General features: G+C 41.7%; 1 protein-coding gene across 4 annotated transcripts in view; it reads left to right on the forward strand.

Annotated features, from left to right (window-relative positions):
• PRIM2 (DNA primase subunit 2) overlaps window positions 1-18,328 on the forward strand; it is a 219,443-nt gene that overhangs the window by 194,265 nt on the left and 6,850 nt on the right. For all 4 annotated transcript variants that reach the window (XM_075923673.2, XM_075923677.2, XM_075923676.2 and 1 more), the window contains one exon: window positions 13,577-13,645. In XM_075923673.2, coding sequence (XP_075779788.1) covers window positions 13,577-13,645 — 69 coding nt within the window. The remainder of the gene's footprint in view (window positions 1-13,576; window positions 13,646-18,328) is intronic.

An 18,328-nucleotide genomic window follows, 5' to 3' on the forward strand; every position in this document is an offset into this window, starting at 1 on the left:
CAGCGCTGTGGCTCTTAAAGGGGTGGCTCATTTGGGCCCCTATTGTGGTTTTTTTGCTCAACAAGCTTTCTTGTTTTGTTTTTGTTTTTCCCTCAACGAGTTTTCCTTTCTTACAAAAAAAAAAAAAAAGCACTGCCAATCGGAAACAGCGATAGCTGACAAAAGCAGAGAAGGTAAAATCATTAATGTAAATGTAAAAATGAAATTTAAAACATTTGGGATAAACTTTCAGATTCGTGACTGGATTTAGCTTCCAATTTACAAACAGATTCAAATTGTTCAGATAAATCTCTTTCCATAGCTCAGAAAATATAACCAACCATAAGGTACACTTTTAAAATTGTGTGCAGAAATAGGCATATGCGTAGGAGTATTTTTCCATAGGCTCAAACCTCAAATGTATAGGAAAGAAATAAAAGGTCATGGAGCAATATGCTAATATACCTGTTGTATATTGTTCTCTTTGCTCCAATTAAAATTAATCATTTAAGGCAGATGTTTGGATTCCAATGTACTATACTTATTGATACATCTGCCTCAAAAATAGATAAAGGAATTGCATCTACAGCTGTCTAGGAACTAATAATTCTTAGATTGTCCTTTATGCCATTTCCGTCTACCTCTGCTTCAATGCCTACCCCACCTTGACATTTCAGTGGTTCTAAGCAGGCATTTGTTAGAACGCTCGAGGATATTGTACTAGTTCCCAGAATGCCAGACTAATTTTTAATTTATTTGCAAGCTGCCTTTCCCATTTATTCAGTGCTTGGTCCTATCTCACCATGGAGTTTTGGATGTTGAGCAATATAGAAGTGGAATGCACCCCTCAATTTATTTCTGTCCCTTCCTTCCTCTCTCCCTCTGTCTTTGTCTGTTTTCAAGGACTCTGCTCATGAAAAGCTTCTTGTCCGGTACAGTATATTCAATCTCTCCTTCAGATGTGAGCTGAGCAGAGGTTCTGTAGAATTTGAGAGGGTTTTTTTTCCTAATTCCAAAATCCAAGGAAGGTCAGACCTGTAGGCTCAACAACTCTCTCAGAAAGATAAAAGTTTCTCATGATCACCTGGCATCCATTATTTCTTCTCTGAATCCATGAGACTGGTATGCCATCCTCAGTTTAAGGGATGATTACTTCCATGTGCTGATATACTAAGAGCACAGAGAGTTCCTCAGATTTGTAGTGAAACACTTGCATTGCTGGTTCATGGGTTTCCATTTGGCTTATCTGCAGTTTCTCTGATGTTCACAAAATGTATGGTCGTAGTATATTCTTCAAGAGATTGGGAGTGAATGTACACTTGTTCCTGTATGACTGGGTAGTCAAAACTCAGGTTATATCCAGTGTTCATCTAAATCAGTTAACCTTAAGGATTTAGAACTACTCACTAATGCATACAAGTCTATCCTTTGCCTGGTGCAGATGCTAGAATGTAGGGGCTCTGTTGAACATTACCCAAGCCAGAACGTTCCTGATAGTCAAAATTCCAGTCTGTTCACACACTCATGCAGATCTCAGGATTCATCCAGTCACAACTACCCAAAATTGCGTTTGGCTTTTAAGGCACAAGTCCATCTGTACATATGTAGTTCAGCTCAAAAGGCTGAACTCAAACCCTGTCAGATGTGATTGGCCTCAGCGTACTTGCCTTATTGTCTGCATCTGGACAGTGTACTCACAGTACCATCTCGGATTCTAATTTTGCTCAAATTGATAGTCAAATCGTCTGAATGTTTGTGCTGGAATTCCCTTAGCCCTCAATGCTGAAACATTTGGAATTAACCCTGACATTTACTCCAAGTACTTGTTATTTGACTTATATTCAGTTCATCTTTCCGATAGATCAGGCCATTGCTATCTCATTAGAGGAGCATTTTAATAATGTTTTAAAATGTTCAAAGTATGACCTTAGGAAGTATTGTGGCTAAATGGACACCTGACTTAATGTTGTGTAGACATTTTGCCCCCAGTTCTGCTTTGGATCCACCCACAGTTGTGGTCCTGGCTCCAGGCCAAGACTCTGCTCCTTGTCCCAAACATGCTCCCAGCTGAGTCCCAGCCACAGTTCCTGGCCCTACTATGGCATTGGGACCAGACTTGGCTCCCATCCCCAATTATGGCTCCATTCCTGGTCATGATCTCAGCTGCAGCCTGACCCTTCCTGGGGCCCCAACTCAGGCTTCCAACTGTAGCCCCTGTGAAATGGGTTGTGGACGGGACGGGAGTAAGAAGGGAATTACATAAAAAGTATAGAGACTACTGTTATAAAATGTTCACGCAAAAAGTTTGTGATCATTCCTGATTGCCAAAATGCCAGATGTTTCATCAGAAAAAAATGTCAAGGTTCAAGTTTATGTGAAGGTAAAAGCCTGTCTGGATGTGTCTTGCTGAAGATATCAGTCCAGTCTGGAGGCAGAAATGAATTTGATGGTGAATAAATGGCTTTGGATTGTGGGCATCTTAAAATTTCTATTAAATCAGAGAGCTTTCTTGGGGGCGGGGAAACCCCTGAGTGTGTGAGGAGAAAAACAAAAGAATACTTGATTTGGGCTTTGGCTATCTTGAGGTAGAGGAATAGTCTTGTGGGTAATGCAGAAAACTAGAATTATTCCCATTTTCTCGTAGCCTGCCTCTTGGACACTTATCTCAAAACGTCTGTATGTTATTAGTTCACATTTACACAGATGCAACACAATAATACTATCTACCTTTTAAGAGAAGTTTTTCCTCTAAGTATTGTTGAAATCATTATGCTTTCTGGATTGCGGTTCATATATGTTCTTAATTACTAAGGCTACTGTACTTTTGGGCAATAGAATTAAGGCAAATATGTTGGTAAATTCACTGGACTAATGATCTACATCCTCTTGGAACTGAAGAAGGTTTTAGGGATGGTGAATCTTAAATGGGGATGTTAAAATGCATTTATTTGTGTAAATGAAATTTTCAGCAGATACTAGGGATGTTAAATATAGTTTAATCAACTAATTGACTAGTTGATGGAATATCCATTGACTAGTTGATTAGTCGATAAACAGGGGAGCCACAGCGTGGTTAGCTGCCAGGTCCAGGAGCTAACCCCGCTTTCTCTGTCTTTTAAATTTTATTAAGAGCCGGAAGGTTCTTAATACATTCAAAAACCAGAGTCGCAGTGTCTGGTACTGGGTGTGAGTCAGGAACCAGCAGCAAGGAGGGTAGGGGCGAGCAACTAGTCGAGGAACTTGCTGACTTTCTGCTAAGCTTTTACTTGTTGGATAGTCACTTAAATTTCTAGAGAATACATGTTTACATTCTGGAGGGTGGGGAGAAGGTGGGTGCACCATCTCCTTTTCCACTGCCCCCTTTTGCCTCGGTATCAGAGGTGGGGGAACAGTCAGCTGAGTGGGGGTCGGTATGCATGGAGAGCTAGCTTCAAAACTGGCTCTCTGAGTGTACCAGCTCCCACTTACCCCCCTTACCCTCCACGCTGCTGACTATCAGAGGCAGTAGGGAGATGGGGGTGGAGATGGCTCTGTGGGAGCCAGCATGTGCGTGGGGCTGGCTTTCCGCATGTACCACCTTTCACCTCCCTCACTGTCTCTGATACAGAGGCAGTATAAGGAGGGTGTATGTAGTCAGTATGATTAACGTATAAGCCCAGGCTTATTGTTTAATCGTGTGTAACACTATAACATCCCTTGTTTTCATACTGATTGATGCAAGTCAGATAGTCCTTAACTAGGTGAGTTGACATGGTTACGCATTTCCATGATATACTTATAATAACAATAAAACAAGTGACATAATACTTAGTAAGATTTACTTCTCTGATTATACTTTCTAAAGATCAAAATGAATCCTAGATAGGGATGTTTAAAAGTGAGTAATTGGGTACCCTTGTAACCACTGAAAATTTCAGTGGTTTTACACAGTTACACACATCCAGAGCCAACTCACTGGCTGCCGCTCCGCAGGGCTACCTCTGAATCATGTTAGAAACTGTAATTTATTTGGATTCCTTGGGAGATTAGTTAAGAACCACTGAAGATTTTGAAGCCACTATTGAGCATACTAAATCTAAGAACTGTAAATACTTTTTATTGATAAAATCTATTGATAAAAGCTTTGCTCGGGTGTCCCTGGTCTTCTGGGGGGGTCCAGCAGCTTTGCTGGACCCCCCCCCCCAGCAGACCAGGGGGACAGGAGCAAAGCCACGAAGCACGCCCGCAGTGGGCGTGCTCCAAGGCTTTGCTCCCCGTCTCCCTGCAGACCAGGGAGACGGAGAGCAAAGCCGCAGAGCACCCCCGTAGAAGGACAGCCCAAGTGCGCCCGGGCTGTCCCGCTGCGGGCGTGCTCCGCGGCTTTGCTCCTGTCCCCCTGGTCTGCTGGGGGGGTCCAGCAAAGCTGCTGGAAACTAGGGAATCTGACTACTGTCATTTAAATCTGAACAACTGTCAAATCAAGAGAAGCCAGTGAACTAATAGAAAGTCTCTCTCCCAGAAAGAGCTGAAAACAGAGTTTGCAAAACATCTCATTTCATATACTTCTAATTTCCAAGCATAAAAACATTAAATTAGAAATAGTACAAAAAAAAAAACCTAGAAGGTTGCAAACTTAATTACTGTGACAAAGGAAATGGCAGAACTAAAGTTGCTCACACAGTAGACTATTAAAAGTGAACTGCAGAAACTGGGGAAAAAACACTACCATATAAATTTTTGTATTTCATAGTTTAAAAATAGAAAATAAATTTTCATTTAAAAGTTTATCCAGGGGTTGCTGAAACAAATAGAAACTGTAGAGCTGGAATTCATTTGCAAATTTGACAGTGTTACCTGAGGCTTGAATAGCAACATTAACTAGCTGATGCACTACAATGCCAATTTCTCCTGCCTTTAACATTCACATTTCCACATCAGAAGTTATGAATGGGACACACCCAGCCCATTAATTAGCTTCACTAACATGGGCCCTAAAGTTGACAGGTCAATGCTTTTTGCCACTATTTATATATATAAGTTGGATTCTGTTAATTCCATTCTGACTCATCTGATGAAGTGGGTTTTGCTCATGATTATTTACACACACACACACACACACACACACACTCTCTCTCTCTCTCTCTCTCTCTCTCTCTCTCTCTCTCTCTCTCAGGTGCCATAGGAATACCTGTTGAAACAAATATATTAACATATTGCCACAGTAGTGGAGTTACTGATCTGTTAGCTATTTAATGAGTTCTTCACTGGCACCCTAAAAATTAAGATTTATGCTAAAGGGTTTATGGAATAAAAGTGAAAAGGAAGGGTTGTTTGTAGTGCAACCTCTATGTAGCTATTTTTGAAGGTACTTTGATTGAGCAGGTGCTTTAGGGTAAAGCCCTCCATGGATACAAATTTATATCCATACCTGTATGCGCAAAAATGATCTGCAGATATGTGCATTGACATCTGTGGTTGCTCATACCTGCAGATATTAAGTGGATATATGAAAATTTGCAGTATTCTAGATTATAAAAATTTTTATATGCTTCTGCATCTATATCCACAAAAATGAGCTGCGAATATCTGCATCCAAGTCCACAGATGCAGATACCTGTGATATAAAGGGGATATCTGCAGATTTGCAGGGCTCTACTTCATGGATTATTGCCCTTTTAAAAATCTTACTGTTAGTTTGAATAGAAGCAGTCTTGTTGCTTGGCAGTAGATTTTCACTGTTCTGGTGATGGTGAGTTTTGAGGAAGCTGCTAACATTTGTGATGCTGCTGAAAATCATGAGAACAAATATTGTTGCCCCTATAAGAAAGAGTAAATGAGGAATATAATAGGGGCAACAACTGAGGCAAAACTGAAAGAATGATTTCATAGACTGCACCTGAACATTTTGAGAACACAGTGTTTAATGCAGATAGAGAGGGTAGTACAATATATATATTGTATAAAAATGGAGCTTTCAAAAAATCAAGGTGTTGAGTATACAATACAAAATTAAATATCAAAAAGCAAGAGAAAGATACATGCCCCATATCAGCAAGTAACCAAAGGTCATAGTAAAGTCCTAACAGAGCAGGTTGAGTTGTGCTGAGATATTTAGAAACTGACCTGAAACTGGAACAAATAATAACGTGTTCAAGTATGTTCCAGAAGCTGCACCTTAATCACATCTTCAGTCACCTTTGAAATAAAATGAAGGTTAGAAATTGTGTCATATTTGGTTAAATCCAGAGTAGAAAGACTTGTGTTTTTAAGAATAGAGGTAACTGCAGCAATTTAAGAAAAAAATTAAACTGATCTTGAGTAAGTGAAAGTAATTATTCGTAATTGCTGAGCCCAAGGTGCAACATCTTAAGTATATAAGCCAAAGATCTAGAGAGCAGGTGGTTGGATACCACTGACAAACATAATTGTAATGTCATCTATCTACTATATATTTGAGGGGTCTGTCAGTCTTTTTGTTCAAGAACTTCTCCTAAACAGCAAGAGTTAGAGCCACCAAATTAGGTATTCAGCTTCCTCTTATCATAACTTAAAGCAAGGTAAGGGTTTGGTTGTGCCTAGAATGGGATTGCGTCTCATAAAATCTTACATAAAAGAGAATCACCAGGCAGGTGAAAGAGGCTAGCTGGGGACGCCCCCATCATCCAGGATTTCCCCAATCCCAATCCTCCCATCCCTCAGGTACCCATTTTGGGGAGGGCTGAAGCTTCCTCCCCCCTTCCCTTGATTCATAGAGGGACATTGCTTGCTGTTTCCCTTTGTCAGGGGGTGAGGGAAAAGTGCACACTTAGGTGAATTTCCCACTGTGCTTGGGGAGCGCAGGGGGCAGATGAACCTGGCCATGCCCCCATCCTCCAGCTATGTCCATTGGAGCTGCACTGGCCATGGAGATATGCTTCTCACCTGGGCCAAGGTGCTGCAGTGAGAGAGGGCTGGAATTGTCTCTTTCCCTGGGGCAGCCTGCATACTGAACCCCTTATTCCCACCCGCATCAGAGCAATGATTTAAATGAAGCATGTACATTTTTATTTTATTTTCTAAAAACCAAAGATTAATTTCACTAAGAACCTGAGCAATGCTAGGTAAGTCTTCTAGATAGTAACTAATGCAAAATCAGAAAACAGTTGCAGATGTCTGTGAAAGAAGGTACTGGTACTTAAAAGGGAGCCGTATGATTCAAAGTCAAATTTGTTCTCAGTCTACTAAATACGGTGTTTTAATGCCCATTTTTGTATTTCCCATTTATTTTTACATAAATGAGGCTTCTTTCCAGTCAGACGTCACTTGGTGTTGTGTATTTGGCACACAATAGCTTTTGTTGTAATGTTTTAACTTTCACATTTCTTTATAGAGAAACTCCCCTGCACCTAATTGATAACAGTCTGGTCTATGAAGTACTTTGTTAATGTTCAGAGCAAAAAGAAACACTTTGGGGCGGAAAAAGGAGTGGTTGTCAGGATACCAAGGATATTTTGTGGATGCTGGAAAAGTTCCTGTAGGAACCATTAGCAAAGTGCTTTGACCCTCTCCTCCAAGATCCAATTCCTAGCTAACACACAGGAAAATATCTATGGTTATATATCATAATGACTGAGTGGATTGAAAGAATTTTGAGAGGGTAGGAAGATTTCTTTCTATATTGACCCTAGCCCAGAGGGAGGAGAAAGATTAAGGCAGAATGTGTGAGGATGGGTAAGTTCTTCTTAGAAAGAAGCTCTATTTTTTGGACTCACTAGAGGCTGAGTCTGGGTTGGCATGAATTAGCTAGTTTTCTCCAAATGGCTCCTCTCCTTCCTTTGTGCAGTATCCATGTTGAATGTATTCAAGAATGGGTAAAGAGGCCATGCAAACATTGGTTCTTCCTTGTTTGTCCCAAGTGATACACTAAAACAGTTAGAACTGGCAGTGGTTGTAACATTACCCAGGGCACAATCTGGGTCATTGAACAGGTGTGTGTCCCCTGTATTCTCTATCCTGGAGTGCCTTTTACTCAAGATAATCAAAAAGGTAGCTTCAGCTGTGGTAAACTCAAGAGTCAAGCTTATGTGTGAAACCTGGTAGATAGAGTGCCATGATAGTGAGAGTATTTTTGGGGAACTATTTCCAGCTGATATTGGTGCCATAACAGGAAATACAAAGCATGCCACGAAAAGAGGCTGTTCTAAAAGCATAAATGTTATTCTGTGCCATAATCAGATTTCATAGCTGTCATGGAAAGCTCTTGAAATGTTGTCCTGTCCTTGTCCAGAGTACTACAGAAAACAAATCTGGACATTTTACTGCTAATCAGTTGGTGACTGAAATTTTCCACTGTGACATTACCCAGAGTACAGTCTGGACTGTTGACCAGCAGTGTCCCCTTAACTCTGTAACTTGAGTTACAATACTGGTTTTCTAGTATAACATCCATACAACCTGCAGCATGCAAATTCATTCCCAGGTACATGTATGAGCGCTCTGATCAGTCACTGATGAAGTACATACAGGATGATACCTACAAATAACTAATACAAGTGTTCCCCCAGAAACGTGTGTCTTGTGCTGTCCAGCACACTACTGAACAATGCAAGATTATAGAAAATCGATTATATCCTCAAAATAAGATGATATACACACCAGTCCCATTATCCCAAATGGAGTTTCCTGCCACATTAATTCAAACACATTATTTAAGATAAAACAGTATTAACTATATAAAGGTAGATTTTAAGTGATACAAATGATAATACAAAAGAGTCAGGATTGGTTACAAAATAAAAATAATATGCTAGCTAATAGTTAAATTCATAAACTAAATGAGCTTAAAAGAAAAGGTTTTGTCTCACAACTCAAATTTTCACAGTCTGGATCTCCTTTCAGCCTGGTACCAGTTCTTTAGAGTCATTGATACTATTAAAAGAGAGATGGGAGGAGGAAAAGCAAAGTCAAGTGTTTTCTTCCCCCCTCTTTTTATTTCACCTTGTGTTAGAAACTTCTTTGTTGGGCCATGGTGACACACAGTCTATTGTGAATGTGAGATTTGACTCAGCTCTGTGATGAAATATATATTTCTTGTTTATACCTTCCCATTGCTAGAGAATGGCTGCTTAAGCCTGTGATAGCTCTTTAACCCATGGATGGGTTGCCTGTGAGACTGTGTGTCTGAAACTGGTCTGGACCTGCCTTTTGAACTCTGGAATGTGTTACAACAATGTAATGGAGTCGAAATGTATAACTTTACATACAGCATTAATATATGCATTTTCCCAGCAGATTGAGTTTCAAATGAGACCTCACAAGGCATACTTCATACCAAATAGGTCATAGTCTTATATAAATGGTGAGCATAATACTGTATACTGTCACAGTGGTTTTCAAGCCTATGAGCTGCTGTGCTTGTGTCAATTGCCCCTTCCTCCAAATCTGCAACTGTTGTTGAGTTGAAGAAGTTGGTAGCAGTTTGGTAAAAGATCACGAAAAGTATTGTGTGTTCCAGTAACTAAAGACTACACTTGATCATTGCTCACCCCTTTTCCTCAAAGCAATTTTACAATACTATTAGCAGTGCAGCAGCCCTTTGATAAGCTTGCAATCTGTAAGTGAAGACTTAAACCAAACTCATTCTATTGTAAAGATGACGAGCTAGTCGAGCAGAATTCTCTGACACATTGTCGTCTTATAGTGATCAGACTGAAACCTTTTTAAAAGGTTTTCCACGTTCCCAGGAAACTGGGATTTGTACCCACATTTTCTGTTTGCCCAGATTTATTACTCTTCTTCTCAACCCGAGTAACCAACTAGGATAGGATGCTTACAAATTAAGCAGTGGAATAGCAGAACTGAAATGTGAAGGGACTATTAGCATTTACGTTTTCATATGTGCATGTCTCCGGTAGATGTCTCATGGGGGAAAAAGCTTGTTTTGTGGTTAGATCAGAGATTTGTCTTTTATTGTCAGAGACCATCATGCAGATGACCATTAAGAGATGGTAGGTTGTTTTATTTCTGAGGAAATGTAAACAAGCCTTTATTTTTCTTGTATAATAAATTTGAGGCAAAATATTAGCTTCTCAAGTTCCTCTAAGGTGTTCAGTACTGTTTCTGAGATGAACCAATTAGAATTACTTCATTAGAGATGAAAAAGCATAATGGAAAATTATAAAGGGGAAAAAAATAAAATAAATGAATTTATTTATATGTCTAGCAAAATTATGAGCGAAATATATACATAATAAAAAGTTAAAATAATGACTAGCCCACGTATTGTAGAGTAATTATATATAAATACAAATATATAAAATTATATTTAAGGAATAACACTTGAATAATAGCTAAATATTTTGAAATGTAAAAAATGCTAAACTTTCAGCATTACTTGCTATTTCTTTATCTAGATTTCTATGCTGGGAGATACTCTCGTCAACTCGTTCTTTAGGAGCTGGTAAAGTGCTCCATCTATATCTAGCATAAACAACACCTGCAATGACTTAGTTCCAATTCTTAAGTTTTGACAACTCTCAGCACATTTCACCCAAGAGTCAGAGGCAGTGTAAGCTAGTGGATGAATCACTGGACTGATATGTAGAAACTCACCTTCAGTTCCAGAGTCTGGCACTGGCTGACTAGCTGTGTGACCTTACTGGCAGGTCACTTTTCTGCTGTGTTCCAGTTTCCCCATCTGTAAAATGAAGAAAATGATACTGCTCACCTTTCTTAAAGATTTTGAGTACTAAGGATGAAAAGCAGTATATAAGAAAAGTACATGATTATTAATACAAATATTTACTTTTTGAAAATCCCCACTAAAAATATCCATTTTTATGCTTTTCCATCCGTGGTTGTCATTAAGGGGACATTTGCTCATCTAAATATCCCAAGTCAGCTTCTAGAGCACAGATTGGGATTTTGTGTTTTGAACATACAAAGACCCTCTCAACTTAATTAAACAAAGCCTATACGGGTTTTAGGCAGAGTGTGTTATGTTCGTTGTTACATTTAATGACTAATACTTAATGGACCATGGATACTTTTGAGTCCCTTACATTTCAAGGTCAGAGGTACAGCAGAATTTTTGGATCCCGTTTTTAATTTTAAAACGGGATTTGGACGCCAATATTATGGTTTGAGTTAACCACCTCCAGAATTGTATTTCTGTATGATATTCTTTACTTTCATGTTATAGAAGTAGTAATACAAAATAAGATAAACTAAATTTAAACAGTTTCAGTCAATGTTCTTTTTTTTTTTTTTTTTTTTTTTTTTTGGAAGACTAATTCAAAAAGTGGATAGGAAGGATATGTAGTCTGTTTTCAGGCCCTGTTGGTTAGCTGACGTGGTCCTTGGTGTTTTTACATAGGATTTAAAAGAAAGTGACAGGAGGCTTAGAAATTTAATCAATTGGCCTGCAACAGAGAAACAATGCAGTTATATACTTTCTTGGCAATGTGTAGTGATTTGATCTATTCTGCAAATGTAATTTATTTGTACATCAGTCAATAACTATAATGCAGCATCTAGTAATGAGGGCAGCAGGAATTTAAGCCTGAATTTACTGCAATAGCATAGACAGCCTTTTAAAAAAATTAACATTTTTTCAGAAATTATTTTTTGCTCTGCTAAGGTTATCTCTTAATTCCAGCAACTTTCTCCGGTTGATAAGCGCAGAGAGTATACATTTTGACTATTTAAGGGAGGGAGATGGTTAGGCAGCTTTAAAAATTTCAACTGATATTACATTCTGCAGATAAGAATGCAGCACAGAAGAGATTTCATGAGGTAGGACTGGGAAGAAAATTGTATTTACTAAAGATAGGATGATGCTCTTAATAGGTGTTCAAAACAGATTCTTCACTCATATTCTGCTGAGCTTTACTAGAAATAACTTGATTTCAAAAAGGGACAAATGTGATTGAAAGTAAAAGCTTTCCCCTCTTACAGATATTTTTCTAGAGAGTTTACATAAAATTTTCTTGATGGAGCACAGAAACAGCAGTATTTATGTTGTGTCTACATGAAATGAGAATGTGGAAAATAGAAATATAAAAAGTATACAGGCAGTCCCCGACTTACGCGGATCCGACTTATGTCGGATCCGCAGTTACGAACGGGGCTTTTCTTCCCCCGAAGGACACGGACTGCGGGACCTTGCGGTCCCGCCGCCCGTGTACTCTGGGGCGAGGAAAGCTGCTCCGCGTCTCCCTGGTCTGCAGACCAGGAAGACGCGGAGCAAAGCCGCGGAGGGGCTCGGGTAGCCCAGGCGCGCGGGACAGCCCAGGCGTGCCTGGGCTGTCCCACTGTGGGCGTGCTCCAAGGCTTTGCTCCCCGTCTCCCTGCAGACCAGGGAGACGGGGAGCAAAGCCTTGGAGAACGCCTGCAGGGGGACAGCTCAAGCGCGCCCGGGCTGTCCCGCTGAGGGCGTGCTCCGCGGCTTTGCTCCCCGTCTCCCTGGTCTGACCAGCAGACCAGGGAGATGGGGAGCAAAGCCTCGGAGCACGCCAGCAGTGGGACAGCGTGGTGCACCTGGACTGTCCCGCTGCCCGCGTGCGCTGCGGCTTTGCTCCGCATCTCCCAGGTCAGCAGACCAGGGAGACGGAGCAAAGCCGTGGAGGAGTTGGGCGTCCCGCCACCCCCGTCTCCCTGGTCTGCTGGGAGGCGGTGCAGCTAGTCCCCCCCCCAGCAGACCAGGCTTTTCTTGCCTACCCCTGGAGTAGAGCAGCTGGGGGCTGCCAGGTTGGTCCCGCAGCGCCGCTCTGGACCAACCCGGCAGCACCCCAGCTGCTCTGCCCCAGGAGTCCTGATTCAGCCGCTGCTGGTCAGTTTCAGCAGCGGCTGAATCAGGACGCCTGGGGCAGAGCAGCTGGGGTGCTGCTGGGTTGCAACCCAGCAGCACCCCAGCTGCTCTGCCCCAGGCGTCCCCAAGTCAGCCGCTGATGAAACTGACCAGCGGCTGACTACAGGAAGCCCGAGGCAGAGTTGCTCTGCCCCAGGCTTCCTGGAATCAGCCGCTGATCAGTTTCAGCAGCAGCTGACTTGGGGACGCCTGGGTTTCTTAAGTTGAATCTGTATGTAAGTCGGAACTGGCGTCCAGATTCAGCCGCGGTTGAAACTGATCAGTTTCAGCAGCGGCTGACGCCAGTTCCGACTTACATACAGATTCAACTTAAGAACACACCTACAGTCCCTATCTTGTACGTAACCCGGGGACTGCCTGTACTTGATTGATTCATGCTTCCGCCACTTGAATACTAGATCTATAGCTGTAATTATATAAGAGATGTTATAATATGATATTCTGATAACTGCCAGAAATGTTATACAAGAAATTATTTTCACCTTGTTCCTGCTCTTAAAGTACTGAAATAATTAGAGCATCGTTCTATCTGTAGTTTTTAAAAATTTTTAATGGAACCAATGTATATTTAAGCAAACAGGGTACAATGGAACTCAGCCAGAATTGTGACAGTACAAAGATAGGTGACAAGGGTGTCAAGTGCAGCATACTTTCTTGCATTATATGTCTGTCTGTCTGTAGGGTATCTTATAAAGGTTAATGATAAAATGTAAGTGTTGAATTCTTCAGTTCTGAATGAATGCTACTTCTAATTACTCTATTTTTCTCCAGATTTTGGAGTTAGTGAAAGGTATGCATTACCAGCTGGCCTGTCAGAAATACTTCCAGTTGACACATGATGTAAGTACATATTCAGTTTTTATTGTGCAATCAACAGGGTGCCTTTGTCTCTAGAAAGGGCCATGGAAATCATGCATGAAACTCCAGAGGCTCTCTCCAGTTATCTCATTCATCATTGGTTGTCATAGTTTGTTAAAGTTTATGAGTTAATTAGCATAAGCCTTTTTCTGTGTATTTTAGCATGGTTTTTAGATCAAATATTTTATATACACACTTATCACTTCTGTAATACAGATACAGTATATAAAACTAGAAAAGAGTGATAAGATGTAGCAAAACAAAAAGCTTGTTTCTTAGAAGTGAGTATTTTTGAAGATTTATCATAAGGCAGGGGTGGGCAAGTTCCAGCTCGTGGGTTGGATCCGGTCCACAGAGTTAGTCCCTGGTAGGCCTCCACCACTGTGTTTACCTGTGCTTTTGCAGGTATTGGATGATCGCAGCTCTTATTGGCTTTCAATTGCCATTCGTGGCCAATGTGAGCAGTGGTAAGCAGCATCTTGGTCCACGCTTCTTCCCTCCCTCACGTTGGCCATGAACAGTGATCTGCAACTAATGAGAGTTGTGTTTATCTGATACCAGCAAAAGTGCAGGTAAACATAGTGGCAATGGCCCATAGGTGACTAACTCTGGTGGGCTGCTGCTTTTTCCTCCCCCCCCCCTCCCCCCGTCCTAAGGATTAAAGTTTTGAGTTCTTTTTTTAAAGAAAGAGGCCTAATGGAACTCTTCGTGGATGCAATAAAAACTGTACCGGTCACTGAAAACTCATTTAAAACTTTTTTAGTTTTTTTTAAGCATATTTCATCATGCATAAACATGGTATCTTTAATTTCTGGTGACTAATAATTTAAAAACTTCTGAGCTTGATGGCTTTTTAAATTTTTTTAATGTATGGTTAGTTTTTTATTTAAGACAAATTGAAGACATTCGCTATGAGAGCATTTTCTCTTTGTTAGCTAAGCTCCTATACTTTTTAGTAATTACTATAAAGTTTATTATATAAAGAATATGAAAAATATATTTTAAAGTGGTGGAACGATCTATCTTCTGTGCTTATAAAGCAACAATACATATATATGCCATATTACCATAGCCCCTCCAAAGTCTTTTAATATATTTGTATTATGAGGTAGGGTCATACTATTATGTTCCATTTTACATATGGGGAAACTGAGATGTAGAGAGGTCAGAACAGGGTCATGAACCCAGGTCTCATGAGTCCTAGGATAGTGCCCATCCACCCTCTCTAGGATAAAGATGTAATTAAAATATTAAGTATATTTTCTCAATTAAAAACAGTTGTGAGTCTTTGTTTCACTTTTCTGTTAGGTACATTGTGTTGATGCTGAGATAACTGTACACTGGTGACCTGAGTTGCATGTGTATTTACCAGGAGATAATACAATAACAGTGACTCAATTCATGGTCACTGGCGTCATATGATAACTTAAAACAATATGTGACTATAGTTTGGACCTCCCTCTGGACCTGAGTTGTCCCAATCCACAGAGTTTGCCAGTCAAGGCTCCTCTCTGGGCTGTGAGCATCCCTGAAGCCTGGGCTTCCCTCCCCACTGCTGGCCCCATGCCGGGGTTCCCAGGGTCAGCTTCTTTGGGCTGGGATTCCCTCCAGCTGCCACCAGTCCTTTTCCCACCACCGGTTCTGCTTCCACTGGGGATCCCCCACAGCTGCCGCTGGTCTTGCTCCCACCGGGGATCCCCCCTGGCTGCTGATGGCCCTGCTTCCATCAGAGTTTCTGGCTGGGGATTCCCTGCACCCACTGCCAGCTCAGCTGCTGCTTGGATTCCCGACTGGGGCTGGGGATTCCTCTCAGCCACTGCAGAGGCTCCTCAGCCTGGGGCTCCCTAAGGTTGGATTCTCCACCCACCATAGGTCCAGCCCCTGCCATCCCAGCTGGGGCTTCCCAACACCTGTGGGACACCCAGCTGTCTCTCATGCTCCTCACTTCCAGGGCTCTGTTGATGAGCAACACCTTTGGTCCTTTCTTCTGGATCACGGATGTTGCCGGACCAAAGAGTCCCAAATTTGGGAGGTTCAACCGATACTTAGTTTCTTTGAAGTTATGTGGCAATGTAATAGAGACTGAGTGGATTGCAAACCGTAAGGAACGAATATTAATTATACTAATTAGAATACAGATCCCTTCAATTCTGGATCAGTAGTTCAAATTGAGTCTGCATTGGGTCCTACTCTCCTTTTTTCTGGGGTTTGACACAGGGTGTAATGAAGGATATTGTCCAAGGGGCAGCACAAAGAATTAAAATCTTTTGTGAGAGAATCTCCCCTGCAGGTCATCTGTTGAAAAGTGAAATACTTCAGACTCGCAACTAAGATTTCCAGAATTACTAATAATCTAATTTGAGGTTCTTATGGTTTTAGACAATGGAACACATACAGAATTGCACCCTGGAAGGTTGAAGGAAAGTAATTCTTCTTTCCAAGTTTGAAGGTGTAATTAAGGTGGAATGGGAATTGCCTATCAAGATCTACTACAGGTAGAACCTCTCTTAACTGGGACTCTCTGGTCCGACAACATCCCTGGTCTAGCAGGATCATGGGTGTCCCAGGATCAGAGAGTCCTGGTGGAGGGCTGGTTGCTGAGCACCCTGCAGCGGGGCTAGAGCCCAGTAGCTGTGCTGCTCTGTGCCAGCGGGAGCCCAGCAGTAGGGCTACTGCCCAGTGGCAACACTGCAGGGTGGATGGGCACGGGGGGACAGGAGGCAGTGGGGTTGGAGCTCAGCGGCGCAGATGCCCAGTGGGACTAGGAGGCAGTGCAGCTGCCCCACAGGACCGGGAGCCTGACCATGGGGCTGCCTGGTGGTGGGGCTGTTGTCTGGGGCTGCAGTAAAGAGCCCGGTAGCCCCGCTGCCACCTGCAGAATTGCCCAGTGAGACTGGGAGACAGTGGGGCTCGTGACCGAGGTTGGAGCCCATCAGTGGGGCTGTGCATGCAGCGGCGGTGTGGCCAGGAGCCTTGTGTGCAGAGAAGCAGGGGAAGCCATCTGGGAAGCTGGCAATAAGGCCATGTCTGGGAAGGTCAGTGATAGGAGAGGCTCAGAAATTACCTTTCCTGGTCCGGCAAAATCCCTCATCCAGGATTGGTCAGGTCCCGAGGGTGCCAGACTAAGAAGGTCCACCCTGTAGTACTTAAGGGCTTGGGTGTTCATTAAGATTGCTAAGGTTAAGCTTCTTCCACTCTGTTAAGGTTAAACTTATTCCTTAGTAAAGAGCAGCTGAGGAAATATTCCCACAAATACACAGTGGAAGAGAATAACACGATCTCTCAGGTTAACTTGTGTACAGCTGCCTCTGTAGAGAGATTGCAGCCTTGTGTAGATGTATGTTCAATTTGAAGGAAAACAACAAAACAAACAAGCCAACATACTCAGACATAAAATCTACTTTAAACTTGAAGATGCTTCACCTGACTGATTTACTGCACATTCAAAAATTCCAAAGCCTGGTACTAGGGCAATTATCACTCCACTTAAACAGGAATTGGTGTTTAACATCTAATATCCTTGTAAATATTGTTGGTAATCTCAGAGGCATAGCAGTCACTCACACTTTGGACAAGGGAATAAATCCCTTCCTCCTTCTGATGAGAACCTTTTAAGCTATTGCTACTTCAGAGTACAGATTCTATATTTCAAGGATGATAGAAATGTAGCCGTGTTAGTCTGGGGTAGTTGAAGCAAAATGCAGGACAATGTAGCACTTTAAAGACTAACAAGATGGTTTATTAGATGATGAGCTTTCGTGGGCCAGACCCACTTCCTCAGATCAAATAGTGGAAGAAAGTAGTCACAACCATATATACCAAAGGATACAATTAAAAAAAATGAACAAATATGAAAAGGACAAATCACATTGCAGAACAGAAGGGGGATGCGGGGGGGGTGGGAAGGGGGAGGAAGGAAGGTAAGTGTCTGTGAATTGCTGATATTAAAGGTAGGGAGAGTGGGATGTTCTCATCCAGGATGTTCCCACTCTCCCTACCTTTAATATCAGCAATTCACAGACACTTACCTTCCTTCCTCCCCCTTCCCACCCCCCCGCATCCCCCTTCTGTTCTGCAATGTGATTTGTCCTTTTCATATTTGTTCATTTTTTTTAATTGTATCCTTTGGTATATATGGTTGTGACTACTTTCTTCCACTATTTGATCTGAGGAAGTGGGTCTGGCCCACGAAAGCTCATCATCTAATAAACCATCTTGTTAGTCTTTAAAGTGCTACATTGTCCTGCATTATATTTCAAGGGGACCTTTGTTGTCCTTCCTGAGTGTTTGAAGACCAAGCCTGGAGTCCTTTAGAAAACAATCCGGCTCCTAAAGGTGATCAGAGTGAAAATTAGAATCTATGAAAGTATGGGGAAATCTCCCTTCCCTCAGCCACACATGTTTCAGAGAGAAATCAACCACCTCAGAAAATACATGTTTCACTATCTTTCACATGTTGTCCCAGGGATAAGTTTATTCCTTTCCCTGAGTTAAACTAGAATACATCAACATCTTTGTACCATTTGATGATGAAGGGTGGTCCATCTCCTACACATTGGAGCGCTAAAACACATTATGTGGCAAGACAGATGTTTTGGAAAGACTACAAAAGTCTTTATGGTACAAAGAGAAGCAATTGTATGCAGCCCATTTTAGATCTCAAAT

The sequence above is a fragment of the Pelodiscus sinensis genome, chromosome 3 (assembly GCF_052426305.1).
Source record: "Pelodiscus sinensis isolate ZL-2025 chromosome 3, ASM5242630v1, whole genome shotgun sequence".
NCBI classification, from domain to species: domain Eukaryota; kingdom Metazoa; phylum Chordata; order Testudines; family Trionychidae; genus Pelodiscus; species Pelodiscus sinensis.